Source organism: Macaca thibetana, chromosome 3 (assembly GCF_024542745.1).
Source record: "Macaca thibetana thibetana isolate TM-01 chromosome 3, ASM2454274v1, whole genome shotgun sequence".
Taxonomy (NCBI): domain Eukaryota; kingdom Metazoa; phylum Chordata; class Mammalia; order Primates; family Cercopithecidae; genus Macaca; species Macaca thibetana.
Window position 1 is genome coordinate 144,877,314 of NC_065580.1, and position 26,069 is coordinate 144,903,382.

The 26,069-nt window shown below is 57.1% G+C and overlaps 2 protein-coding genes across 7 annotated transcripts in view; one reads left to right on the forward strand and one right to left on the reverse strand.

Annotated features, from left to right (window-relative positions):
• Positions 1-2,347, forward strand: part of TNRC18 (trinucleotide repeat containing 18) — a 123,367-nt gene extending 121,020 nt beyond the window's left edge. For all 5 annotated transcript variants that reach the window (XM_050783935.1, XM_050783936.1, XM_050783932.1 and 2 more), the window contains 2 exons: positions 125-199; positions 767-2,347. In XM_050783935.1, coding sequence (XP_050639892.1) covers positions 125-199; positions 767-973 — 282 coding nt within the window. In that variant the 3' untranslated portion in view covers positions 974-2,347. The remainder of the gene's footprint in view (positions 1-124; positions 200-766) is intronic.
• Positions 2,348-5,246: 2,899 nt separating this feature from the next.
• Positions 5,247-22,150, reverse strand: SLC29A4 (solute carrier family 29 member 4). 2 transcript variants are annotated; one of them, XM_050784020.1, is made up of 10 exons: positions 21,971-22,150; positions 19,397-19,528; positions 19,023-19,136; positions 18,447-18,538; positions 14,595-14,664; positions 12,395-12,657; positions 10,503-10,641; positions 10,207-10,394; positions 8,980-9,220; positions 5,247-6,502 (listed from the first exon to the last, which is right to left on the reverse strand). In XM_050784020.1, exons 1-10 carry the CDS (start codon positions 22,137-22,139, stop codon positions 6,360-6,362), a joined length of 1,551 nt encoding a protein of 516 aa, XP_050639977.1. In that variant the 5' UTR covers positions 22,140-22,150; the 3' UTR covers positions 5,247-6,359. The 2 variants fall into 2 exon arrangements, with proteins under 2 accessions (XP_050639977.1, XP_050639976.1); XM_050784019.1 differs by having other exon boundaries at positions 14,595-14,669; positions 18,447-18,575.
• Positions 22,151-26,069: the final 3,919 nt, after the last annotated feature.

The following is a 26,069-nucleotide window of genomic DNA, read 5'->3' on the forward strand; positions in this document are numbered from 1 at the left end:
CAAGGCATTCTGGGTGCTGGAGGATCAGTGGCCCTGCCCAGTGGGTCAGCCCTGTCCTGGGGCCTGGGGTCAGGTGCGGCGGCTTCTCCGGCTCACCCAAGCCCCTCCCCTGTCCCCCACACAGCACTGGGACCAGAAGTCCAGCCGCAGCCTCCCGGCGGCCCTGCGGGTCTCCAGCCAGAGGAAGGACTTCATGGAGGTAGGTGGTGGTGGTGGTGGTGGTGGTGGGCAGGTTGGGGGTGGCTGCCTCCTTCTGGGCAGCTCAGACAGGGCCTGGCTCAGCATCCACTGCTGTCCCCCATGGTCTCCCTCGGCCTCTGACCTCCTGTCCCTGCCACTCTCAGTGCCTGGCTCCAGTTCTCTGTCTTTCCCAGTCTCTGCGTCTGTCTCCATCTCTGGGTCTCCTCTGCTCTCCCGGTGTCTGTCCCTGAGTCTCCGGCCATTCTTACCCTCTGACTCTCTCTGGGTCTCTCCCAATCTCTGTCTTTCGGTCTCTGGGTCTCTCTCAGTCTCTGTCTCTCTGGGTCTTTGGATCTCTTGGTCTGTCTGTCCTTGTCTTCTATCTCTCATTTGTTCTCCATCTCTCAGTCTCTGTCTCTCTTTTGTTGGTCTGTCTCTTCCTCAGCCTCTGTCTCCGACTTGGTCTCTGTCTCTGTCTCGGTCCCTGGGGCTCCCTCTGCTTCTGTTTCTGTCCCTGTGGCTCCCCGGGGCTCCCTCGGCCTCTGTGCCCCCCACCCGCCATCCTGATATCCCCGCGTGCCCACAGCGCGCGCTATACCAGTCCTCACATGTGGACGAGAATGACGTGCAGACGGTGTCACACAAGTGCCTGGTGGTGGGCCTGGAGCAGTATGAGCAGATGCTGAAGACCAAGAAGTACCAGGACAGCGAGGGCCTGTACTACCTCGCGGGCACCTACGAGCCCACCACGGGCATGATCTTCTCCACGGATGGCGTGCCCGTGCTCTGCTGAGCCCACCGGGCCCCATGGGCCACTGGCCACCTGTGCCCCGAGGGCGGCCAGGGACCCCTCTCCATCACTGCCACGGCGCGGGGACCACGTGCGTTGTGTGCATGCGAGTGCTCCTGCAGGCATGTGCATGGGGCCAGGTGTGCACGTTGACGCCCGGGTGAGCGTGTGTGCATGTGTGTGCCCATGTGCATGCACGTGTGTGCACACATGTGCACAAGCCTCCAGCTCCACCTTCCAACCCCTCAGTGCCCCTAGGACAGGGGCCCCTCTTAGCTATCAGGGTATGGCCCTGCCGTCCCCCTCAGGGCAGCCTCGGCCGGACCGGCCCTCTCTGCCCAGCACGTTGCAAGCACTTGGCCAGGCCGGCCCTCCAGGCTGCTGCTGCGTGGGGGCCCGGGGGCCCCCAGGCCCATGCAGACTGGGGATTCTGGTGGGGAGGGGGGCTTCTAAGGAACCAAACTGACGTTCACTCTGGGCTTCTCGGGCACCCTTAGCATGGAGCCCACCCCAAGGCCTCCCACTGTGCATGGGACGGGGTGGCCCGATGCCAGCCGGCCTCCTTGACCGTGCCAGGGGCCCTGCCCCCACCCTCTCAGGATGGCCTGGACTTGGGGAACAGAGCCGGGTGGGGTTGCAGCCCGGAGCATCAAAGGCACCAGGTGGATTGGGCCCAGCAAAGGCCCACCCTGGTCCAAACCCTCACACTACAGAAAACCCCAATGGTGCTGAAACCCTTGCCCGGCCACGCCCGGCCCCTCCCCACCCAGGAGGGAGGTGGCACTTCTTAACCTGTACAGTTTTATTGTACCAAGAGACTCGCCCCGCCCCTGTATCATAAGCCTTTAAATGGAGTCAACTTTTTAATTATATATATAAAGATAAATATATATAAATATATATAAATATAAACTTTTTAAAACTGTGAAAAATAGCTATGAAATTATAAAAAAAAAAAAAAAAAAACGAACACATTCTGACGTGCAGAATATTATTTTTTATTTCCTGTTAGATTGTAGTGTCTAGCACCGGCTTCACCGGCCTCCCAGTCCCCAGCACACCCCCACCCACCCCGCCAAGTGTACTGTACTCACCCCCCAGGATAGAGAGAAGAGGGAGAGAAGAGGGAGAGAGGCAGGAGCCGGCCCGAGCCCAGGGTCCCTGCTTGGGCCGCAGAAAGCACTTAACCAGGCCCCAAGCCTTCCAGGGAAACCAAGGCCTCGACAATCTTGAGGGAAGGAAAAGCCAGACTTTGGGTTTGTTTTTTGGGGGAATTGTTTTTTTTTTAAGTTTCTTTTGGAATTTTGTTTGTTGGCAAATTCTGTGTGATCTTTTTCATAAGAAAAAAAAGAAAAAGATTTAATTGGAAAAATAAAATGGTTTGGAGTGGTTTATTTCAGGGGCCGGAGTGGGGTGGTATCTGGGGGGATTCTGCCATATCAGGGCACTGGGAAATAGGATTCAACTGGAAGTTGGGTACCACCCATGCAGGGGCAGTGACCTGATGGCCATCTAAATGAACTAATCAGCCAGGCACGGTGGCTCACGCCTGAATCCCAGCACTTTAGGCGGCCGAGGTGGGAGGATCACTTCAGGCCAGGAGTTAGAGACCAGCCTGAGCAATGTGGTGAAACCCTGTCTCTACTAAAAATACAAAAATTAGCCGGGTGTGATGGCACACACCTGTAATCCCAGCTACTCGGGAGGCTGACGTGGGAGAATCACTGGAACCTGGAAGGCAGAGGTTCCAGTGAGCTGAGATTGTACCACTGCACTCTGGCCTGGGGGTGACAGAGAGAGATGGTCTCAAAAAAAATTTTTTTTGAGCAAATTTACATGAGAAAAAATTAAAAGTTAAGTTGGCTGGGTACGGTGGCTCACGCCTGTAAAATCCCAGCACTTTGGGAGGCTGAGGTAGGCAGATCACTTGAGGTCAGGAGTTTGAGACCAGCCTGGCCAATATGGTGAAACTCCATCTCTACTAAAAATACAAAAAAATTAGCCGGGTGTGGTGGTGCATGCCTGTAATCCCAGCTACTTGGGAGGCTGAGGCAGGAGAATTGCTTGAACCCGGGAGGCAGAGGTTACAGTGAGCTGAGATCGTGCCACTGCACTCCAGCCTGGGCAACAAGTCAAGACTCCATATCAAAAAAACAATTCCAGGCACGGTGGCTCACGCCTGTAATCCCAGCACTTTGGGAGGCTGAAATGGGTGGATCACCTGAGGTCGGGAGTTCGAGACCAGCCTGACGAACATGGAGAAACCCCATCTCTACTAAAAACACAAAATAGCCGGGCGCGGTGGCTCAAGCCTGTAATCCCAGCACTTTGGGAGGCTGAGACGGGCGGATCACAAGGTCAGGAGATCGAGACCATCCTGGCTAACACGGTGAAACCCCGTCTCTACTAAAAAATACAAGAAAACTAGCTGGGCGAGGTGGCGGGCGCCTGTGGTCCCAGCTACTCCGGAGGCTGAGGCAGGAGAATGGCGTGAACCCGGGAGGCGGAGCTTGCAGTGAGCTGAGATCTGGCCACTGCACTCCAGCCTGGGCGACAGAGCCAGACTCAGTCTCAAAAAAAAAAAAAATAAAATAAATAAATAAATAAATAACACAAAATGAGCCGGGCACGGTGACACATGCTTGTAGTCCCAGCTACTCGGGATTCTGAGGCAGGAGAATCGCTTGAACCAGGGAGGCAGAGGTTGCAGTGAGCTGAAATCGAGCCACTGCACTCCAGCCTGGGCAACAAAAGTGAAACTCCCCTCTCCCCTACAAAAAAGCAAAGCTGCACATTCCCAGCCATGCCTATCACAACTGAAGAAAATGATACTAATGGTAAGAGTGGCCCCACGCCCTCACCTAGATGGGGGTGGACAGCCTCTGCACTGGGGCTAGGGAAGCTATAGGTGAGGGTCTGGCTGCCCAGCGACTGACCTGGTTCGTGTGGGTGGCCTGCAGAGGACAATTGGGGCTTTGCAAAGAGGGTAACCCAGAGAGGGTAGCCAGCTGGCCTCAGGCAAGGGAAGGGCCCGGCGTGGGCTATGGGAAACACTGTGGTGTCACCTGGTGTAGTCTTGGCCCAAGTGGCCGCCTACCTGGACCCCAGGGAGGATGCCTGCCCTGTATCCTGGAGGCTGCAGACCCGGAGCACAGGTGGCCCTTCTGCCCTCCTTTAAGGGACCCACATCAAAACCTGGACCAGCCTCACTGCTTGGGGAAACTAAGGACAGAACAGGCTGGGTACAGTGGCTCACACCTATAATCCTGGCACTCTGGGAGACCGAGGCAGGAGGAACACTTGAGGCCCAGACTTTGTGACCAGTCTGGGCAACAGCAAGATCCCATCTGTACACCAAATAAAAGAATCTAACCAGGCGTGGTGGCATGTGCCCATATTCACAGCTATTTGGGAGGCTGAGGTGGGAGGATCACAGGAGCCCAAGAGGTGGAGGCTGCAGTGAGCTATGATGGCAGCACTGCACTCCAGCCTCGGCGACAGAGCGAGAGCCTGTCTCGCAAAGAAAAAACAAAAATGAGGCACAGGCCGGGTGCAGTGGCTCATGCCTGTAATCCCCCAACACTTTGGGAGGATGAGGCAGGTGGATAACTTGAAGTCAGGAGTTTGAGACCAGCATGGCCAACATGGTGAAACCCCATCTCCACAAGAAAAATTAGCCAGGTATGGTGGCAGGCGCCTATAATCCCAGCTACTTGGGAGGCTGAGGCAGGAGAATTGCTTGAACCTGGGAGGCGGAGGTTGCAGTGAGCCAAGATCGTGCCACTGCACTCCAGCCTAGGCAACAGAGCGAGACTCAGGCTCAAAGAAAAAAAAAAAAGAAAGAAAATCAGGAATGGAACAGTGCAGGATTTCGTCCAAATTGCACAAATCAGTAAAAGGGCTGAGGCTCGAGGCCAGGAGGCTCTGACTTCTAGGACGCAGTGTAGTCCCTGAGGGGTAGGGGACAAATCATGCCCGCTTTGTTTCCCCTTCAAATGGGCTGCATGCAGCCATCCTCCCTGATCCTCATGGAGACTGGGGGGTCAAGGTGAGCGACAAACCACAAGTGCTCCCAGCTGTCACCCCACCACCCAGCCCTGCCCACAAACCAAGCCTACCTGGTATGAGGACACCCTCCTGCTCCCTGATCCGCCCCGCCCACCTCGCAGATGGGAAGACTGAGGTCCGGCTTACACGGGGCGACCCGAGTTCCACCGGGATCCCAAGATGGCAGTCCCGGCCCCCGTCCACGCACAAACTCTGCTGGAGGCGGCAGTGCAGCGGTCTGCTTTATCTTTTAATGGCCAGTGCGGTACAGTTAGTGGACAGACGGGTGACGGGACACAGCAGGGTTGAAACAGGGCAGTCACAGCCAGGGCCAGGGTTCTGTAACGGTGGGCCGTCCTCCCCCTGGAAACGCTGTCTCTGGAAGGACACCCTTAGAATCCCCCGACCTCAGGGTGCCACCCACACGGGCCTGGTGTTCTGGGGGACCCAGGCTGGAGTGCCCCCAGCCCCTCCCTACTTGCTAGGGACCCTTGGGTCTGTCGGGTCCCTTGCTGGATGAGGGTCAAACCTAGGTCAAGCTGACTTCAGCCAGGGTGTGGGGGCCCTACTTCGCAGCCCCCAGACTTACCTCCCCTCTTCTGTCATGGGCCAAGGCGGCAATGGGAGGGCTCCCTAGTCAGGCACAGCCCCCTGGCCTGTGGCATCGCGTGGGTGTGTGGGGAGGTCCTGATGTGCCTGGCTGGCACCACTGCTGTGGTTCCCGAGAGGCTGACGCAGACCGCAGGCGGGTCCCTTCGGACCCAGGGCTCCAACTCCTTCATGGCTAACGCGTTTTGTTTGGGAGAAGCAGTCTCTAAGAATGAGGACAAAGGGGGAGGCCTGAGGGTGACAAGGTGGGGGGCTGCCTCTCTCCTCTCAGGGCTCCAGGGTTCATGAGGGGTCCTTGGTGGAGGCTGGCCAGGTGGTGCCCCAATCAGTGGCAGCGGGTGATGAGGGCCGGGGTGCAGTCACCGGGCACGCACACTCTGGCGGGCGTCTGCTGTCCTGCGTGGGGACACGGTGCGTGTGACCCCACAGAGTGCTGGCTGGGCTGGAGCTGGGGCCGCTGGACACAGATGGAAGGTAGAGGCAGGTATGAGACCAAACACAGAACACAGTGCTGGCCAGAGCCCCGGGTCACAGAAATGTGTCCCGGTCCTCGAAGGACTTTGCAGAACTTCAGGCCAGGATTGGGGATGGCTGGACCCAGAGGGGGTGGCGCTGCTGGCACAGGGAGAGGCTCAGGGCCCCGCAGGCACTGAGGTGGGGACGGGGGAGGGGCCTCCAGGCCTCGGGGCCCCTGGTCAGGCCCTCGGCATCCCTGGCAGTGGGCAGAGCTGGCTCAGAGGCCTGAGAGGATGGAGCCATTGGCGGTGGAGGGGTGCAGGCAGCTGCCGTGGGCGTCGCGGGTGAGGCTGTAGGTGCAGTAGGCCACGGCGGACCCCAGTGTCAGCCCCGACATGTAGGACACGGTCATGGTGTTCCCTGTGGACAACACTGGCCTGAGGGGAGCAGGGCCGGGGCGACCACCTGGTGGCCACGGCTGCTCGGGTGTGAGGTGCGGTGACACCCGCATGAACCGTGCCGCCCCTCCAGGACCCGCTGCCCCATCGCTCTGCATGGGAGCACCCTCTCCGGATCCTGTCCTTCCTCATTCCTTCTCCCCGGGGCCATCTGCTATGCACACCAGGCCTCGCCTGCTTCTCTGGGTCCCCCAAACCCCCATTTTTAAAATTTAAAGACAAGGTCTTGCTCTGTCGCCCCGACTAGAGTGCAGTGGTACAGTCACAGTTATCTGCAGCCTTGACCTCCTGGGCTCAAGTGATCCCCCAACCTCAGCTTCCCAAATACCTGGGACCACAGGCACATACCACCACGCCTGGCTAATGTAAAAAGAATTTCTGTAGAGACTCAGTCTCACTATACTGCCCAGGCTGGTCCCAAGCGATACTTCTACCTTGGCCTCCAAAACACTGGGATCACAGTCCTGAGCCAGTGCGGCCGGCCCCAACCCTCCCCATTTTAATCTCCAGTCTCAGCCAGGTATGGTGGCTCACGCCTGTAATCCCAGCACTGGGAGGCTGAGGTGGGCGGATCACCCGAGGTTAGGAGTTCGAGACCAACCTGGCCAACATGGTGAAATCTCACCTCTACTAAAAATACAAAAATTAGCCAGATGTGGTGGTGGGCATCCATAATCCCAGCTTCTCAGGAGACTGAGGCACGAGAACTGCTTGAACCTGCGAGACAGAGGTTGCAGTGAGCCGAGATCATGCCACTGCACTCCAGCCTGGGGAACAGAGCAAGACTCCATCTTAAAAAAAAAAAAAAAAAAAAAAAAAAATCTCCAGTCTCCGATCTCCAGCTTCCTCCCTATCAGGGACAATTTGGGATGTCCGATGGGCACCTGGAACGTACCAAATCCCAAACCCAACCCCAACACCTCCCCGCAAGCCCCCTTCCCATCTCAGCCAGCCTTCTTGCCTTGAACAGTGGACCCCAAACCTGAAGCCCCCTTCCCTCTCTCACACCCTACCTCTTAACCCATCAGCCGGTCCTGTGGGCTGCCGTTCAAACAAGACCTGGAATCCGGCACCTCCCAGTGCCACGTCGACCTCCTCCAGGTCTGGGCCCCGTCCTCAAGGGCCTGGACTGGTAAAGTAGCTCCTCACTCACCTCCATGCCCACGGCAGCTGGAGGGATGCTTTATCAACCATCAGACCCCATTCCTCTCCTCTCCAGCCCCTGGCCTCAGTGCCCGCAGGACCTTTGCACATGCCATTCCCTCTGCCTGGACGCCTTTCCCTTGCATCCTCACATGGCTGTTTCCCTTGCTACTTCCTCCAGGTCTTTGCTCAAAAGTCACCTCCTGGCCGGGCGCGGTGGCTCAAGCCTGTAATCCCAGCACTTTGGGAGGCCGAGATGGGTGGATCATGAGGTCAGGAGATCAAGACCATCCTGGCTAACACGGTGAAACCCCATCTCTACTAAAAAATACAAAAAATTAGCCGAGTGTGGTGGCGGGCGCCTGTAGTCCCAGCTACTCAGGAGGCTGAGGCAGGAGAATGGCATGAACCCGGGAGGTGGAGCTTGCAGTGAGCTGAGATCCGGCCACTGCACTCCAGCCTGGGCGACAGAGCGAGACTCCGTCTCCAAAAAAAAAAAAAAAAAAAAAAAAGTCACCTCCTCAGTGAGGTCTTCCCAGATTGCTCCATTTACACTGCTGGCTCTTGAGCCTGACTCTCCCCATCCCATCACTCCTGTTTCTCTGCTTTATTTTTCCCCATAGGACTTCCTGCCATTCAACCAGTCACACCAATCTAGGATTTTTTTTTTTTTTTTTTTTTTTTTTTTCCCGAACAGGATCTTGCTCTGTCACCCAGGCTGGAGTGCAGTGGCGTCATCACAGCTGCAATCTCAAACTCCTGGGCTCAAGTGATCCTCCCATCTCAGCCTCCCGAGTAGCTGGGACCATAGGCGCACGCTACCATACCCAGCTAATTTTTAACACTTTTGTAGAGAGGAGAGGCTCTCGCTGTGCTGCCCAGGCTGGTCTTTAACTCCTGGGCTCAAGTGATGCGCCTGCCTTGCCCTTCCCAAGTGTTGGGATTGTAGGTGTGAGCCACTGCGCCCAGCCTGGGCTGCCTCCACATCTGGACAGTCAGTCCCACAGCACGGGGAGTGCCGTTTTGTCGCCACTGTGTCCCCAGTGCCTTGAAAAGCAGTTGGTCCACAGGAGGGGCTCACCAAGTAGTTGTGGGGTACACGAATGAATGAGTGAATGAATGAGTGAATGAATGAAGTGGTTGAGAATGTCTCCACACCTACGGCCTCCCAGACATTGACTGTTCTGAACCTTCAGAACCCAAATGCACCTTCTTGCGGTCTGCCCTGGTTTTCCTTGTGAGGGGGACGTTGCGCTGCTGGGAGGACCACCCCCCTCCATGCCCCATGGGCCTCACCTGCCAGCTCCCGCTGCTTGGGGCTCACTTTGCCCGCCGCCAGGATCATGGGCACGCTGCCGAAGTAGCCGTTGCTGATGCCCATAAGCAGCGAGAAGATGCAGGGCCAGGCGGGGTGGCGCAGGGCGGGCGTGCCGCTGGGGTAGACGCACAGGATGAAGAGAGGGATGAAGACTATGCGCAGGCAGGAGCAGGCCAGCAGGTGGGTGCCCCGCCAGTCCACGGGCAGAGCTGCCAGGATCTGCAGAGAGCCAGGCATGTGGGCGCCCTGTCCCGGCCACCCCCACTCCTCTCACAACCCCCCCAGCCTCCAGCCACGTCCCCATCCCCAAACACTCCTGGGTCTGTCCAGCTCGGCCTGCACCCCTGCCCTTCTCCGGATCGCCCCTCTAAAATCCCCCAAATCCCACTTAAAACTTTTTCCCTTAGAGTCAGGGTATCGGTCTATCCCCCAAGCTGGAGTGCAGTCGCACGATCGTGGCTCACTGCAGGCTCAAACTCCTGGGCTCAAGCAATGCTCCCACCTCAGCCTCCAGAGTAGCTGGGACTACAGGCACATGCCACCACGGCTGGCTAAGTGTTTTGTTTGCTTGCTTGTTTTCTGAGACAGAGTCTCATGCTGTCGCCCAGGCTGGAGTGCAGTGGCATGATATTGGCTCACTGCACCCTCCACCTCCTGGGTTTAAGCGATTCTCCTGCCTCAGCTTCCCGAGTAGCTGGGATTACAGGCACACACCACCATGCCCAGTTAATTTTTGTATTTTCAGTAGACACGGGGTTTCACCATGTTGGCCAGGCTGGTCTGGAACTCCTGGCCTCAAGTAATCTACCCATCTCTGGCCTCCCAAAGTGCTGGGATTACAGGCATGAGCCACTGCACCTAGCCATTTCTTTGAGCCATTTCTGAGGGTCCCTGCCCTCTCTGGATCCCCCTCTGGGGCATCCTCCTGTGCTCATCCCCGGAGGACCCGTGACTGTGAGGCAAGAGGGTGAGTGCCACACCTGTCCTCCGAGATGCAGCTGATACTCCGGAGAGCCCCAGTGGGATCAGGCTGGGGCCACCCTCCACAGAACACTGTCTGGCATGGTGCCACTGCATGGCTCTTGCCCTTTCCACCTGGGATCCACATGCATCCTTCACTCAGAACCCTTCCCGGATGGACCAAGGTCTCCCCATCACCTCCACCCCATGGCGTCCCCCGACACTGGGCAGGGCGGGCAGCCCACCTTGCCCACGAAGTCTGACAGGTTGAACACAGCCATGATGAGGATGGGCAGCCACTCGCCCAGGATGCAGTGGCGGATCTCAGACTCGAGGCCAGGGAACAGGCACAGCGTGATGAAGTAGGTCACAGCGATGGAGAGCATGTCGGCCCAGATCACCCGCGCCACCACGTAGCGGTGCAGCAACAGGGCTGGGGGCGGGCTGGGGTCAGAGGCAGTGCCCACAGGGACCCCTGCCTGCCTCCCACCCCCGGCCTGGGTACCAGCGCCAGGGCTGCAGAGGGACCCCCCGCACTCACCTCTGAAGGTGGGCCAGCTGCGCTGGACCCTTGGCCGCGGCACATCAAAGCGCATGTAGGCCCCGCCGCTGCCGGTCACCTCGTGGGCTGGGCTGTCCTTTGGGGACCCACTGGGGGCCAGGGCCGGGGCTGGGTGCTCCTGGAAGGAGGACAGAGTGGGATGGGGTTTGAGTGGAGGACAGGACAGGAGAGGAATCCAGGCCCAATCAGAAGAGCTGCACTGGGGCTGGCGCTGACATTCAGGTGGTGCCTACTGTGTGCAGACACCCCTCTCCCACTTTATCAAGGTCTCTCACTTCACATTTCTGTTTCAGAGAGAGGGTCTTGCTCTGCTGCCCAGGCTGGAGTGCAGTGGTGCAGTCACAGCTCACTGCAGCCTCAACTTCCTGGGCTCAGGCAATCCTCCCACCTCAGCCTCCCAAGTAGCGGGGACTACAGCCATGCACCATCACCCAGACCAGTTTTTTTGCTGTTTTCTTTTTTGTAGAGACAGGGTCTTGCTATGTTGCCCAGGCTGATCTCAAACTCTTGGGCTCAAGCGATCCTCCCACCTTAGCCTCCTCTATAGCTGGGATTGCAGCTATAGAGGCCTGGCTCTCACACTTCTGATGCTGCAAATTCCACCTCACCACTCCCATGAACACTCTACCAGCTTCCGACCAAACCAACCAGAGCATCTTGTCCCCCATGACCCCTTTACTCCTCCTCCAAACACACGGAGCTCCTCCCAGCCTCTGAGCCACTGCACACACTTTTCCCTCCACCCCAACACCTTTCCTGTGGGTCAGGTCTTAGCCCAAAAGTCCCTCGGGGAATGTCCCTGGCCATGAGAGGGATGCACCCCTGCCCCGGCTTGTCCCTTTCCATCCTGGGTCCCTCTCTGGGTGTGGGTGCTCCCCTGGGGATGGTGTTTCTGGTTCACTTCAGTGTCCCCAGCCGAGGGCCCAGGTGACTCACTGGATCAAGGCCTGCATGACCATTCTGGTTCTGGACCCTCAGGAATGAGGACCAACGGCTCCCTCACCCCGCCTCTGCATGGTCTGGCACTCCTGACCTCACCCTGCAGGTGTCCCCAGGACTGTACAACTGCCAGCCCTGAGCCTGGGGGGCTGTGCAGCGCTGCTGCCACCAGAGGGCACCCCAGCCCCCCAAGGACAGCTGCCTGCCCCAGGGATGGTGGGACAGGGCACTTCCTGGCAAGAGCTGTCTGTGCTGGGGACCCCACAGGGGCAGTGTGACAGGGAAGCCCAGCAGAACCAGGGGCCACAGAACAAGCCCCTGGCCCTCCCTCTCTGCCTGTCTATCCTCACCTGGGAGACCACTCCCTTTCCTGGCTGGCTGGTGGTGACTTATATGGGAAACTCTGGGGGCCCCGCTACACCCCCTCAGGGAACCCAGGGTTATCCCTGAGCCCTGATTTCCCTCCTGGTGTCCTGTCTCTAGGGAGGAAGGGTGTGAGCTTCCTAGAGAGTTTGCTGCCACGCTGAGCTTGCAGGAGGAATCTCCAACGTGGGTTGGCACAGCCAGGAGGGCTGAGACCCCCCCAGAACCAACGTGGGCTGTCCTAGGGATGGAAACTTTAGTGTACGTCATGTGGGGTGTCACTGCGGACAGGAGCCATGCACGCCGCACGCCTCACGCCATGGGATACAGCAGCTGGGCAGAGCCCCAGACCACAGATGCAGGCGGGGTGGGGCCTCAGGCCACGGGATGTGGGGGTGCCACTAAGAACCCACAGCTGAGTCCACAGAATAAAGGGAGCTGGCAGGAAGTGGTCTCCGCCACAGCGGGAGGCCGCAGCCTGGGGTGCAGGGGACGGGCTGGGCCGCGGGTACTTCCCAACCTCGCGGTGGGGACAGAGGAGGGAACAGAGGTGGGCGATGCGCACTTACGAAGTGGACGTCCCCGGCGGCGACGTCGTGGTGCACGCGGTAGCCAGAGCCCTTGCCCAGGCCTGGCCTGCCCCGGCGGCTGTCACGCGGCCGTGTGGTATAGAAGAGCACGAAGCGGCTGCGCCGCACTAACAGGTGCAGCAGGAAGCACAGCAGCTCCAGTGCCACTGACACCAGGAAGAAGATGAGAGTGCTGGCGCGCTCGTCGGGCAGCAGCAGCTTCGTGAGGATGCGGCTCAGAGAGATCATCACGCCCGCGGTGCCTGGAGGTCATACACAGTGGGCCCGGGCCTGATCCGCCCAGCTCCCTGCACCACTCCGCCCCGACCCATCCCCGCCCACACAGACCCCTCCCCACCGGCGCCCCCTTCCACGCACAGGCCCCTCCCACCACCGCCGACCCCGCCCTCCACCACCGGCCCTGCCCCCACCCACAGGCCCCACCCACTTCCACCGCCCCGCTCCCACAACCAGACCAGCTCCACCAGCCCCTTCCAGCAATTCCTACAGTAAGCGCCCCAGCAGCTTCCCGACCCCATTCAGCTCCGCCCCCACTCAGCCACGCCCAGCTCCATCCCACCCTCCACCCCCACTCAGCTTGGCCCCACACAGCCCCGCCCCACCTCCCTTCCCAGCCACGCCCCCTGCCGCTCCATCAAGTCCTGAGTCCCGTTTCTCTCCGGCCCCAACTCCGGTTGCCCCCAGCTCCGCCCCAGCCACAAGAGGAGCTGCTCACAGGAGCTGCCCCTCACAGCAGCCCCACCCCGACGCCGCTCACACACCCCCACCGTGGGGCATTTACCCAGTGCCTGCTGCGTGGCTGCACCCTCCTGCTCTGAGGACGCAGTAGGGCCACGATGACACACGGACGCAGGGTGGGAAGAGGATGGATGCAAACAAGATTGTGCGTGATTCAGGCAGGGGGCAGAAAGAAACGGAACAGAGGGCGCGCAGAGGTGGGGGGCAGTTAGAGGACCCCTGTCCCATTGGGGGCCTTTGACGCGGAGGTCTGTAGGACAGGGCCGGGAGTGCAGCCTGGGGACGGGTGTTCCTGGCCGGGGACTGTGAGCTGAGTGCTCATGTTTGAGGCGCTGGAAGCTGCGATTAGGGTCACGAGGCTGGGAGGGAGGGCCTTGGGGTGGGCGGGCTGTGGGTTTTTTCTTAGTGTGGCCATGGGCCACTGCCCAGTGTGAGGCAGGGTGGGTCAGGGCCATGGTGGGCCACCCCGTGAGGGTGGGCAGGGCTCTGAGCGCGTCTTTTCTGCGGGGCCCTTGGCTCCATAAACCACCTGACATCAGTGTGCCGGCACAATTCTGCACCCACTCTGGCTCAGCCCCACCACAAAATCTACCGGCCAAGATGGGAGTCTGGGAGCTCCGGGGCGTCTGGTCTACCTCAGCACCAGGCAGAGGGTTGCAGAACGCCCCCAAGGGGAGAAACGAACCGGGCCCACGTGGGTCTTGATCTGGGCTTCTGCTTCCTGCCTGGGCGGCACTGACCCCGGGCGGTCCAGGCACAGAAGGAAGCTTGGGGACCCTGGGAGGAAGGGGCTTGCACGCACACAGTGTCGCTGCCAGGGGCCAGTGCTGCCCCTCTGCAGGGGATGGAGGCCAGGGGACAGAACTAGGACTTGGAGAAGGGCCGGGTGTCATATAAGGTTCAGGCATGAGCAAGGGGGTGCCATTTGCTGAGAAGGGGCGGGTGTTGAGTGGCAGGGTGGGGGGAGGAGACGTGAGTTTGAGAAGCCTGTGAGACACCCACGTGGGGTGCTGACCAGGGGGTGGCTTGTGTGTCCGTGGCTACAAGGAGAGCATGGTGCTGTAGGCATGGCGTGATGTCCATGACATCACAGCCATGGATGGGGCCCACTCCCTAACACACGCGCACACACAGACTTACAAAACGCACACCCAGCCACATGCTCAGAGACACACAAGCTTCCCCCATCACAAAGGATCACACACCCCAGAAACAGCACACACATGTGTGGGCCCACATGTCCCTCCCATGTGGGAGTCCACCCCTTTTCTACCCCCAGCCAGGCCAGGAAAGATGGTGATCACTGTCCCTAGCTCAGTGTGCCCAGGGATTGTGAGCCTCCCTCCCAGACCGGGGCGCATCATGGGGAGCCCCTGGGAAGAAGCTTCCAGAGCCCAGGGCAGCTCAGCACCCCCTCCCCGGGGGATCTGCAGATACTCACTCTCCCCGGTCATCACCCCTTGTGTGTACCGCTTGGGTAGCATCCCCGTGTATCCGTAGAAGCTGGATTGCTGCACTTGAGAGAGAGAGAGAAAGAGGAAAAATCCGGAGACACCATTATCACCTGTCAACTTGGGTGAAATGCACTAGCTTGAGAGAACTCAAGGGTGCATAAACAGCCGTTAACACCACTAATGGCAGAGAGATTTGACACGCAGCAGTAGGAACACCAACCAGTGTACCCTTGGGGTCAGCCAGGGTCATTGACAAGCTCTGGCGGATGAAACATCAGCAGAAATGACACGTCATTTCTGGGCAAGGCAGTGAAAAGCCTGCATGGACTGAACCTTTCTTTTTCCCATGGGCAGGGACAGGAGAGGCCATGTGTTATGGACTGGGGAGAGGACTGTCTGCCTGAGGCCCTGAGAGACCGTGTGGAGCATAACACCCTTCACCCTCTAGACAGGACAGGCAGCAAGAGTGAGAAGTCAGGCTTGTTCTATGGAGCCACTGAGATTTCTGGGTTAATTTGCTATACAGCAATAACCCCCCTCATCCTAAATAATACGGCCAGAAATCGATCAGGATCTAGGGAAAATAGAAGTGTACAGGCCCCTACCTTGGAGTCTAGCAAATCCATGACTGGAAGTAGCCTTGGGGGCAGTCTTTGTCTAACTAAAATCTTCTGGTCAAGGCTGGGCACTGTGGCTCACCCCTGTAATCCCAGTGCTTTGGGAGGCTAAGAAGGGAGGATCGCTTGAGTCTAGGAGTTCAAGACCAGTGTGGGCTACAAAGTGAGATCTTGTTTTTATGATTTTTTTTTTTTTCAGATAGAGCCTTGCTCTGTCGCCCAGATTGGAGTACAGTGGCACTATCTCGGTTCACTGCAACCTCTGCCTCCTGGGTTCACGTGATTCTCCTGCCTCAGCCTCCTGAGTAGCTAGGACTACAGGCGCCCGCCACCACACCCGGCTAATTTTTTGTATTTTTAGTAGAGACAGGGTTTCACTATGTTGGCCAGACTGGTCTTGAACTCCTGACCTTGTGATCTGCTCGCCTCAGCCTCCCAAAATCCTGGGATTACAGGCAAGAGCCACCATGCCTGGTGACAAAAATTTTTTAAAAATTAGCTGGGTGTGGTGGCCTGTGCCTGTAATCCCAGCTACGTGGCGGGGGCCTGGGCTCTCCGTTGAGCCCAGGAGGTCGAGGCTGCAGTGAACCATGATCCCACCACTGCACTCCAGCCTGGGCAACAGAGTGAGACCCTGCCTCTAAAAAAAATAAAATCAAGTCACAGCATTTTTTTGTTTTTTAACAAAACAGAACAGTAGCATTGGGAGTATTATTTCATGAAGGCTTGATGTCATTTATAAATACACACATGTGTTTACAGGGCCATAATACAAAATGTATTTCTTTCTTCCTGAAAGTCACGGTCAAAAAGAGTTTGAAAGTCTACCAAGCTGGCTAGGCACAGTGGCTCACGCCTGTAATCCTAGCAGTTTGGGAGGCTGAGGTGGGCAGATCACAAGGTCAGGAGTTCAAGACCAGCCTGGCCAATATGGTGAAACCCCATCTCTACTAAAAATACAAAAAGTAGCCAGGCGTGGTGGCGGGCGCCTGTAGTCCCGGCTACTCAGGAGGCTGAGGCAGAAGAATCCCTTGAACCCGGGAGGTGGAGGTTGCAGTGAGCTGAGATTGCGCCACGGCACTCCAGCCTGGGCGACAGAGAAAGACTCCATTTCTAAAAAAGAAAGAAAAAAAAGAAAGTCTACAAAGCCTGGCCTGGACCCTTGCAAAATGTCACTGCCATGAAACACAGGGGTGGGTGAGGGACTGTCCTGGATTAAAGGAAAGTTATGAATCTAGAGAGTATGTTGGGTCAGAAAAAAAAAAAAAGCTATAAAGAACATTATCGGGGCCAGGCACAGTGGCTCACGCCTGTAATCCTAGCACTTTGGGAGACTGAGGCGGGCGGATCACGAGGTCAGGAGATGGAGACCATCCTGGCTAACACAGTGAAACGCCGTCTCTACTAAAAATACAAAAAATTAGCTGGGCGTGGTGGCGGGCGCCTGTAGTCCCAGATACTTGGGAGGCTGAGGCAGGAGAACGGTGTGAACCCAGGAGGTGGAGCTTGCAGTGAGCCGAGATCCACCACCGCACAGGGGGAGACTCTGTCTCAAAAAAACAAACAAACCATTATCAGAATGACTGGAGAAGTTTGAATATGGGTTGTAGCTTAGAAAATGGTATCGCGGCCGGGCGCGGTGGCTCAAGCCTGTAATCCCAGCACTTTGGGAGGCCGAGACAGGGGGATCACGAGGTCAGGAGATCGAGACCATCCTGGCTAACATGGTGAAACCCCATCTCTACTAAAAAATACAAAAAACTAACCGGGCGTGGTGGCGGGCGCCTGTAGTCCCAGCTACTCAGGAGGCTGAGGCAGGAGAATGGCGTAAACCTGGGAGGCGGAGCTTGCAATGAACTGAGATCCGGCCACTGCACTCCAGTCTGGGTAACAGAGCGAGACTCCGTCTCAAAAAAAAAAAAAAAAAAAAAAAAAAAATGGTATCGCATCAGAGTTAAATTTCCCAATTTTGGCAATTGCAATGTGGTTATAGAAGAAATGTCGGCCGGGCATGGTGGCCCACACCTGTAATTCCCTGCACTTTGGGAAGCTGAGGCAGGCGGATCACCTGAGATCAGGAGTTTGTAACCAGCCTGAGGAACATGGTGAAACCCCGTCTCTACTAAAAATACAAAAATTAGCCTAGCATGGTGGTGCGTGCCTGTAATCCCAGTTACTTGGAAGGCTAAGACAGGAGAATCGCTTGAACCCGGGAGGCGGAGGTTGCAGTGAACTGAGATCGCGCCACTACACTCCAGCCTGGGCGACAGAGCGAGACTCTGTCTCAAAAAAAAAAAAAAAAAAAAAAAAAAAAAAAAAGAAAAGAAAAAAGAAAAGAAATGCCTTGACTGGTAGAAAATACACTCTGAAGTATTAGTAATTAGGCAAGAAAGGTGATGACATCTACAACTAACTCTCAAATGGTACAAGGGGAAAGATGTATTTTATATTTATATACTTAGGGAGAAATTTAAGTACAGAGAGAGAGGGGTGGAGGGAGAGGGGGAGAGAGTGCTGGTGTAGGACTTCACTGTATCATTCTTGCAAGCTTTCCTGTAGGTTTGAAACTTTTGCAAAATAAAAAGTAGCTTTCAAAAGTTTGTAAGGCCAGGCACGATGGCGCGTGCCTGTAATACCAGCACTTTGGAAGACCGAGGTGGGAGGACTGCTTGGGGCTAAGAGTTCAAGACTAGCCTGGGCAATATAGAGAGACCCCTGTCTCTACAAATAATTTTGTAAAATCAGCCAGGCTTGGTGGCATGTGCCTGTGGTCCTAGCTACTCAGGAGGCTGAGGTGGGAGGCTGGCTCACCAGCTTGAGTCCAGGAGGTTGAGGCTGCAGTGATCTATGATCATGCCACTGCACTCCAGCCTGGGTGACAGAGTCAGACCCTACTGAAAGCCATTGCCCAAGAGAAACAGTGACATAGTGACAAAGGCAGAACAGTCCTTGAAGCCCTGTTTATACCAGGGAAACCAGGAGATGCCTCAGAGTCTCTGTGGCTACATGCTGTGCATACACTGCATACACAGGCTCGTGTGGGTGTGAGCCAGTGTGCCGGGGTGTGCAGGTGTGCACGCTGGCATGCAGGTGGACACACACCTGGCACCCAGCCAGCCCGGCTCCCATCATGTCACATGCCACCAGCAGGAGACCAGGGCTGGGGTGGGACAGGGTCAGAAGTGGGCACTCAGGGCCTCACCCCTGGGCCCCGGTTCCTACCTGTGCAGCCGAAGGCCACGGTGCCCACAGCGGCCAGGTTGATGGCGTAGGCCTGGTCCCGAGAGAAGAGCTGCAGCCACACATCGCAGATGCTGATAAAAAGGAGAGGGCCCAAGGCTAAGAGGTAGCCTGTTGGGGGAGAGGCCAGTGAGGGGAGCGGTGGAGCCAACTGGGTGGGGGTCCCCCTCCTCCTCGCCCCTCCTGCATAGTCAGTCGGAGGCTTTCTCTGCCCTTCTTCTTTAAGGAGGGCCAGGGATGCTTTATAAGTCTAACAGGGGCACCCGGAGGGCTTCCTGGAGGAGGCGCCATTTGAGCCAGGCCTTGAAGCTGGATGACACCATGCGGAGGAATGGGAAAGGAAGAACACACTGGGTGTGGGGAAGAGCTTGGGCGGGGCCCAGGGACATGTGGTGGGGTACAGAGGCCCCACCACGGCCAGACCCCAGGGCAGCCCTAGGAAGTGTGCCCATTTTACAGACGAGGCGAGTGAGGCTCAGGGAAACTGGGCGAGTGGATGACCGGCCAGGCACATGGGAGCCACAACAGGTAGGCATCCCGTGGTGGGGCCCGGCGCACCTGCGGTGATCCTGGTGTGCAGGGTCAGTCTCTCCACCAGGACGTTGTTCAGGAGCACGGCTGCCAGCGCCACCAAGATGTAGGTGAGGCTCATGTCAAACACGATGGAGGTCCCTGTGGAGGGCCAGAGACAGCAGGTGCTGAGGGAGGCCCCACCCTCTGCATTGACCCCTGCCAGATGCAACCTCCCAGAAGGGTCTCGCTGCCCAGAGGGGTGAGTGGCTGCCCTGAGGTCACTCAGCAGCTCACAGTGGAGCCGAGATCCGAATAAAATGGGTCCCTGGGTAGGACTCTCCCACCCGGGGGGTTTCTGGGAAGCCCCAGGCCATGATGGAGTATGCTGAGTGGCCGGGCGTGACCGTGGAAGGACCCACCTGGGTACTTGTGATGCAGGTAGTCCACGTCTGTGATGAAGCTGTTGTACGGCAGCAGGAAGCCCACGCCAGCCAGCAGCATTGCAAAGTAGATGGCGTGGTAGCGGTCATCGGGCACCGGCTCCTCCAGTGCTAAAGCCAGAGACACCAGGTGAGACGGGGCACCCTCCATGCATGGCTGCGGCCTCCGCACAGGACGATGGCCATCACCTCGGCCTCCATCACCAAGGCCACTGTCCATCGCTGTGACCCCTGCTCCCCTCTGCTCCAGATACCTCTGTCATCTGACCATTATCAAAAGCCACCAAATACTGTGGCTACGGCTACCACACCCACGCCATCACAGCCACTGAAGCCACCAGCTTGATGGACGGGAAACCAGCTCACGCCTGTAATTCCAGCACTTTGGGAGGCCGAGGTGGGCAGATCACCTGAACTCAGGAGTTCGAGACCAGCCTGGCCAACATGGTGAAACCCCATCTCTACTAAAATAGAAAAAATTAGCTGGGCATGGTGGTGCAAGCCTATAGTCCCAGCTACTCAGGAGCCTGAGGCAGGAGAATAGTTTGACCCCAGGAGGTGGAGGTTGCAGTGAGCCAAGGCTGCGCCACTGCACTCCAGCCTGGGCAACAGCACGAGACTCTGTTTTCAAAAAACAAAACAAAACAAAAATTATAGGATATGGAAGGGGAAGAGTGAGCACCCTCTGCCTGTCCTGCTGGGGAAGGGGTCAGCATGTTTAAGGTTGTACAAGGTTCTTGCATCATGTTCGGTGGCCGTATGACCTTGTCACCGCCTTTGTTTGGAGAGAAGACATGGTTTAGGGAGATGTCTATGGGAGCCACATTGGCGAGGGGGGGACCGTGATGGTTTGTTTATGGTCACCTTGACAGGCTGAAGGACAGTCCCCAGGTTCAAACATTAGCCCTGCTGCTGCTGTGACGGCGTTTTGCAATTCAAGTTCCTTCTCCATCAACTTTCAGTTCATCAAAAGGAAAATGACCCTGGGTGGGTCTGACCTAATCAGGTGAGGCCTTGAGGTCTTCCTGGAGCTCAGAGACTCCAAGAAGCTCTTGTCCGTGGATTCCAGACTGTCCATGACCTTCCTGACTGCCTGCCTGCCTGGCTTAACTAGCTCCCACTTTAGTTAGCCAATTTTTCTTTTTTGTTCAGACAGAGTCTCACCGTCGCTCAGGCTGGAGTGCAGTGGCACGATCTTGGCTCACTACAACCACTGCCTCCTGGGCTCAAGTGATTCTCCTGCCTCAGCCTCTGAAGTAGCTGGGATTACAGGTGTGTGCCATCACACCTGGCTAATTTTTGTAGGTTTTTGTAGAGACGAGGTTTTTGCCAGGTTGTTCAGGCTGGTCTCAAACTCCTGGGCTCAAGCGATCCTCTGGCCTCAGCTTCCCAAAGTGCTGGTATTATAGGCGTGAGCCACCGTGCCCAGCCTTAACCCAGGTTTCTGAGCCTAAAGTACTAGCATAAACAACAGCTCCCTGCAAAAGAACTATAGCTTACAGGGTGCCTCCTGAGTGCCAGGGACAGGCCCAAGCAAGATTCTGTTGATTCTGGTGCAGCCACATTGACACAATACCATCCCCCTTTTCCAGAGGAAGAGACCGAGGGCCAGAGAAGAACAGTGACTTGACCGGAGCTCCTGGTGGGTGAAGGATGGGAGGCAGTCTTGAACCTGAGCCTGTCAGACTCCAAGCCTGTGGGCTGTCCACTCTGCAAGTCTGATCTCAAAGTCAGTTGGCCCAATTCCTCAATGTAGTGAAACTGAGGTTCAGAGAGGTTCAGGCCCTTGCCTAAGGTCACACAGCTGGTCTGAAAACCAGAGCTTTGAACCTCACATCCAATCCTGCTCAGGCACTTTCCTGGCTCCTTTGCAGTGAGGCATAGCTTGCTTTGGCCAACGAGTGTGACCAAAGTGACATGTGTTACTCCAGATAGAAGTTTTATGGATCAGCGCATGAGCCATGGATCCCTTCACCCACCCAGCGAGCACGAAAGCCCATGTTAAGACAGAGCCTCCTGGCCGGGCGCGGTGGCTCAAGCCTGTAATCCCAGCACTTTGGGAGGCCGAGACGGGCGGATCACGAGGTCAGGAGATCGAGACCATCCTGGCTAAACTGGTGAAACCCCGTCTCTACTAAAAAATACAAAAATAACACTAGCTGGGCGCGGTGGTGGGCGCCTATAGTCCCAGCTACTGGGGAGGCTGAGGCAGGAGAATGGCGTAAACCCGGGAGGCGGAGCTTGTAGTGAGCTGATATCCGGCCACTGCACTCCAGCCTGGGCAACAGAGCGAGACTGTCTCAAAAAAAAAAAAAAAGAGCCTCCTCTGCCAGGGGCTGTTGGCAGGGCCCCAAGTACGGACACACAGCATCAGGGCGGAGACATTGAGACGGTGGGCGTGTTTGTTATGCAGCAGATCTAATCCACACTGACAGGCACTGCCTCCAGTCCATGACCACCCATGGCTCCCCAATACCCCAAGGCTTCACTGGGGGTCACACAGCTCAGTCTGCTTCGGGGCAGGACACGCACCTTGCCCGCACCCCTACTTACTGGAGTCCGTGAAAGCCGGGATGCCCCTGGCCCTAAGGCCCTGGCCCTGAGCCACCTCTGCCACCTCCTCCAGCTGGTGACTGTCGAAGGTGAAGCTCATCACTATGCCCGGGTCTGGTGTGCCTGCCACGCTGGGCTCCTCAAGGCGCTGGCTCCCGACAGAACCCATGGCAGCCTGTGCTTTGGAGAAAGCAGAGAGAGCAGGGGAGGGAAGAAGAGTGAGATGATACCCCAGCCCCGAAGCCATGAGGCCGGGACTGTATCCCCTGGGGGACTGTCCTTTCTATCCATCCAGAGGACGTTAATTTTAAGCAGATAAGCAATGTCACCTGGTGTCTTTTTTTTTTTTCCTAGACAGGGTCTCACTCTGTCACCCAGGTTGGAGTATGGTGGCGCAACCATCACTCATTTCAGCCTCCACCTCCTGGACTCAAAGTATCCTCCTGATTCAGCCTCCCAAGTAGCTGGGACCACAGGTTCGAACCACCATGCCTGGCTAGTTTTTTAAAAATTTATTTTGTAGAGATAGGGTCTCACTACATTGCCCAGGCTGGTCTCCAACTCCAACTCCTGCCTTGGCCTCCCAAAATGCAGGGGTTACAGGCGTGAGCCACTGAGCCACTGCACCCAGCCCTCACCGGGTGTGCCTCAAGATGCTCATCCTCATTGCTATCTAGGGAGAAGGGGTCGGAGGGCAGGAGGGCTCAGAGACTGCTGCCTTGGGGAACAACCAAGGTGGCCTGCATGGTGGCAGTGGGCACGGTAAGAAATAGATGGAGTGGAGGAATACTTTGGTGGTGTGATACCAGAACTTGGGGGGCAGTCGGAAACAACAGATGACATGAGTGAGCCTCGTGCGTGCCTGCACTGGGCTGCAGTGTCCTCTGGGAGAAAGGCGCCTTTACCACTCATTTTTCAGCTGAGGAAAGTGAGAGTCCCCTTGGTCTCACAGGTAGAAAGTGGGGGAACCCAGACCCCAACCCAGGTCTGTGTGACACTCTGAGCCACCGTGACCCTTGGTCCTGGGGCCAACCACCTTCATGGCGGAAAGTTCTTTCTGTGGTCTTGCCTCAGTGCTTCTTGCTTCAATTTGGATCTGCCAGCCCTGACCTTCAGAAGGAAAGGAAGGAACTAAGTCATCTGTCATGGAGATGCTTGCACTGTGTGGGCAGCCCTGTGTGTGCCTGGGGCAGGCTAGCTTTTTCCCCTAAAATGATTTTTCTTTTCTTTTCTTTTTTTTGAGACGGAGTCTCACTCTGTTGCCAGGCTGGAGTGCAGTGGCGCGATCTCAGCTCACTGCAACCTCCGTCTCCCGGGTTCCAGCGATTCTCCTGCCTCAGCCTCCTGAGTAGCTGGGACTACAGGCGCCCGCCACCACGCCTGGCTAATTTTTGTATGTTTAGTAGAGATGGGGTTTCACCATGTTGGCCAGGATGGTCTCAACCTCTTGACTTTGTGATCCGCCCACCTCGGCCTCCCAAAGTGCTGGGATTACAAGCCTGAGCCACCGCGCCTGGCCAATGATTTCTTTTTCTAATAACATGTATTTATTTATCTGAATGCAGAAAGGATTTGTGTTCATCGCAGAGTTTGAGGCTAACAGAGAGGACAGCACAGCACTGAGTGCTGAATGTAGTGCCTCAGTTTCCCCAGTATGTGGGAGAGCCGTGGAAAGGCTGGAAGAAGCTCACCCTGAGGGGTCCCACAAACCCAGAGGAAACTTGATTTGTTTGTTTTTTTTGAGACACAGTCTCTTTGTTGCCAAGGCTGGAGTGCAGCGGCACGATCACCACTCACTCCAGCCTCTGCCTCCCAGGCTCAAGTGATCCTCCCACCTTAGCCTCTTAAGTAGCTGGAACAGGTGTGCACCACCAGGCCCGGCTAATTTTTTTTCTTTTTTTTTTTTTTGAGACGGAGTCTCGCTCTGTCACCCAGGCTGGAGTGCAGTGGCGCAATCTCGGCTCACTGCAAGCTCCGCCTCCCGGGTTCACGCCATTCTCTGGCCTCAGCCTCCTGAGTAGCTGGGACTACAGGCGCCCGCCACTGCGCCCGGCTAATTTTTTTCTATTTTTAGTAGAGACGGGGTTTCACCATGGTCTCGATCTCCTGACCTTGTGATCCGCCCGCCTCGGCCTTCCAAAGTGCTGGGATTACAGGCGTGAGCCACCGCGCCCGGCCATTTTTTTTCTTTTTTGTAGAGATGGGGTCTCATTATGTTGCCCATAGTGGTCTTGAACTCCTGGGCTCAAGTGATCCTCCCACCTTGGCCTCCCAAAGATTATAGACATGAGCCACTGCACTCAGCCCACCCTGATTTTATTTGGGGTTGACCCATGTTACCTCTGCCTGCTCTTGTCCCATCTCCTGGGTCTCATTTCCTCCAGCTCCCCTGACTCAGTTTACTCCCTTCCCAGCCTCCAGGCAGGTTTCGATGATCAGGTTACCAAGCACCTCCCTGTGACTCCACGTCCCCCTCTTCTAGCTCACTACAGAGTTTTAACTGGAGCCTGAATGGGGGCCTGGGGCCTCACTGGGGCTTTGAAGCCAGAGACGTCCCATTTCCAGGTTTTGGGGGACTGGGGAGATTCAGCCCCTGACAGCTGGGGACCAACCCAGGTGATGAGTGCCCACTACCAGGGGAGAGGCGGTCCCGGACTTCTGGGGGCTGAGAAGCCTGGCGTATCTCCTCTTCTAGGCTCAAGGCTCTCCTGACTGCCCCTTGTCAGCCCTGGCCCTCCTGCTACATCTGGAGCTGGGGGTGGTGGGGGCGAGCAAGGCTTAGAGCAGAGCTGGGCTTGAACTGGAGTGGCCCTGGGAGGGCTCTGCACACCTGTCCTCCCCTGTGAAGTGGACACAAGCCTGACCTTGAGAGTCGTTGGGAGGTGCCAGAGTCAGCAAAGGCTTAGAGACCCCGGGGCCCTTCTTCGGCCTGCAGGGCCAGGGAAGGGGATGGTGTCAGGGTGACAGTCTTCAACAATCAAATGCTCCTCCTGCCACCTGCTCAGGATACCAGCCCAGCCCAGGACATCCGAACCCAGAAAGGTCTGGTCTGTGTTCAGTAAGGGCCCCCGAGACGCTCCCCGGGACGTGCAGTGCCCCGAACAATCCTGGCCAGAAAGCCGACGTTTCTGCCTTGCCCAGAGGCCACACCACCCAGGAACGTGGACGTGCTTGGCATCCAGCCAGGAGGCGGCTGCTGTCCCCTCTGGCTCAGTCAGCAAAGTGGGCAGCTGCCACCCACACTGCCCGGCTTGGCCAGCCACTGTCCCCATGGTGGAGGGTGTGGGGAACCTGCTGCAGCCGCTCGCCCCCACCTTTCCTGGGCCACAGGCTTCCAACTGTGTCCTTCCCAGCCCCCAAAATCCAAGCCTACTGCCCCCCCGGGAAGGCAGCCCAGGGCCTCCTGCCCTGTCCCCCGTTAATTAAAATTTAACCACATGCACATTGGCCTAACCACCCCAGCGTTTAAGGGGCTTGGCTCTGCTCCGCCACTCTGAGCTGCTGTGACCCCTCGATGCCTGCCCCGGGGGGCCGTTGAGAAGACACAGGTCACTTCTTTGGCCTTGAGGTCATCCCTCAGGTCTCAGTTTCCCCACCTCACAACTCAGTAGAGGAAGGAGAGGCTGAGAGTATGTCACAAACAGGGACTGGGTGGGTGGCTGGTGGGGTAGGCTCGGCTACACACAGTAGGCATTCAACAGTTGCACAAGCTGCCACTTAAAGAACACTGCTATGGGCAAGGCAGGGCTCCCACCCCTTCCCTCTTTTTTTTTTTTTTTTAATTTCTATTTTTGTAGAGGTGGGGTCTTGTTCTGTTGCCCAAGCTGGTCTTGAACTCCTGGCCTCAGGTGATCCCTCAGTCCCAGCCTCCCAGAACTGAGATTACAGGAATGAGCCACTGCGTCTGGCCAAGGCCTCTCACCATTTTGCAGGGAGGGCGACTGAGGCACATAGAGGTCAAGTCGGGGGTGGGGGGGGTCATGCAGCTCAGACTGGAGCCTGGCCCAGTGACCCCCTCCAGCTCCTCCCATTTCCACGGGGCCTGAAGTGCACAGCAGTCCTGAACGTGGCCCCGGGCAGCTGGAGGCGCTGGGGGTCT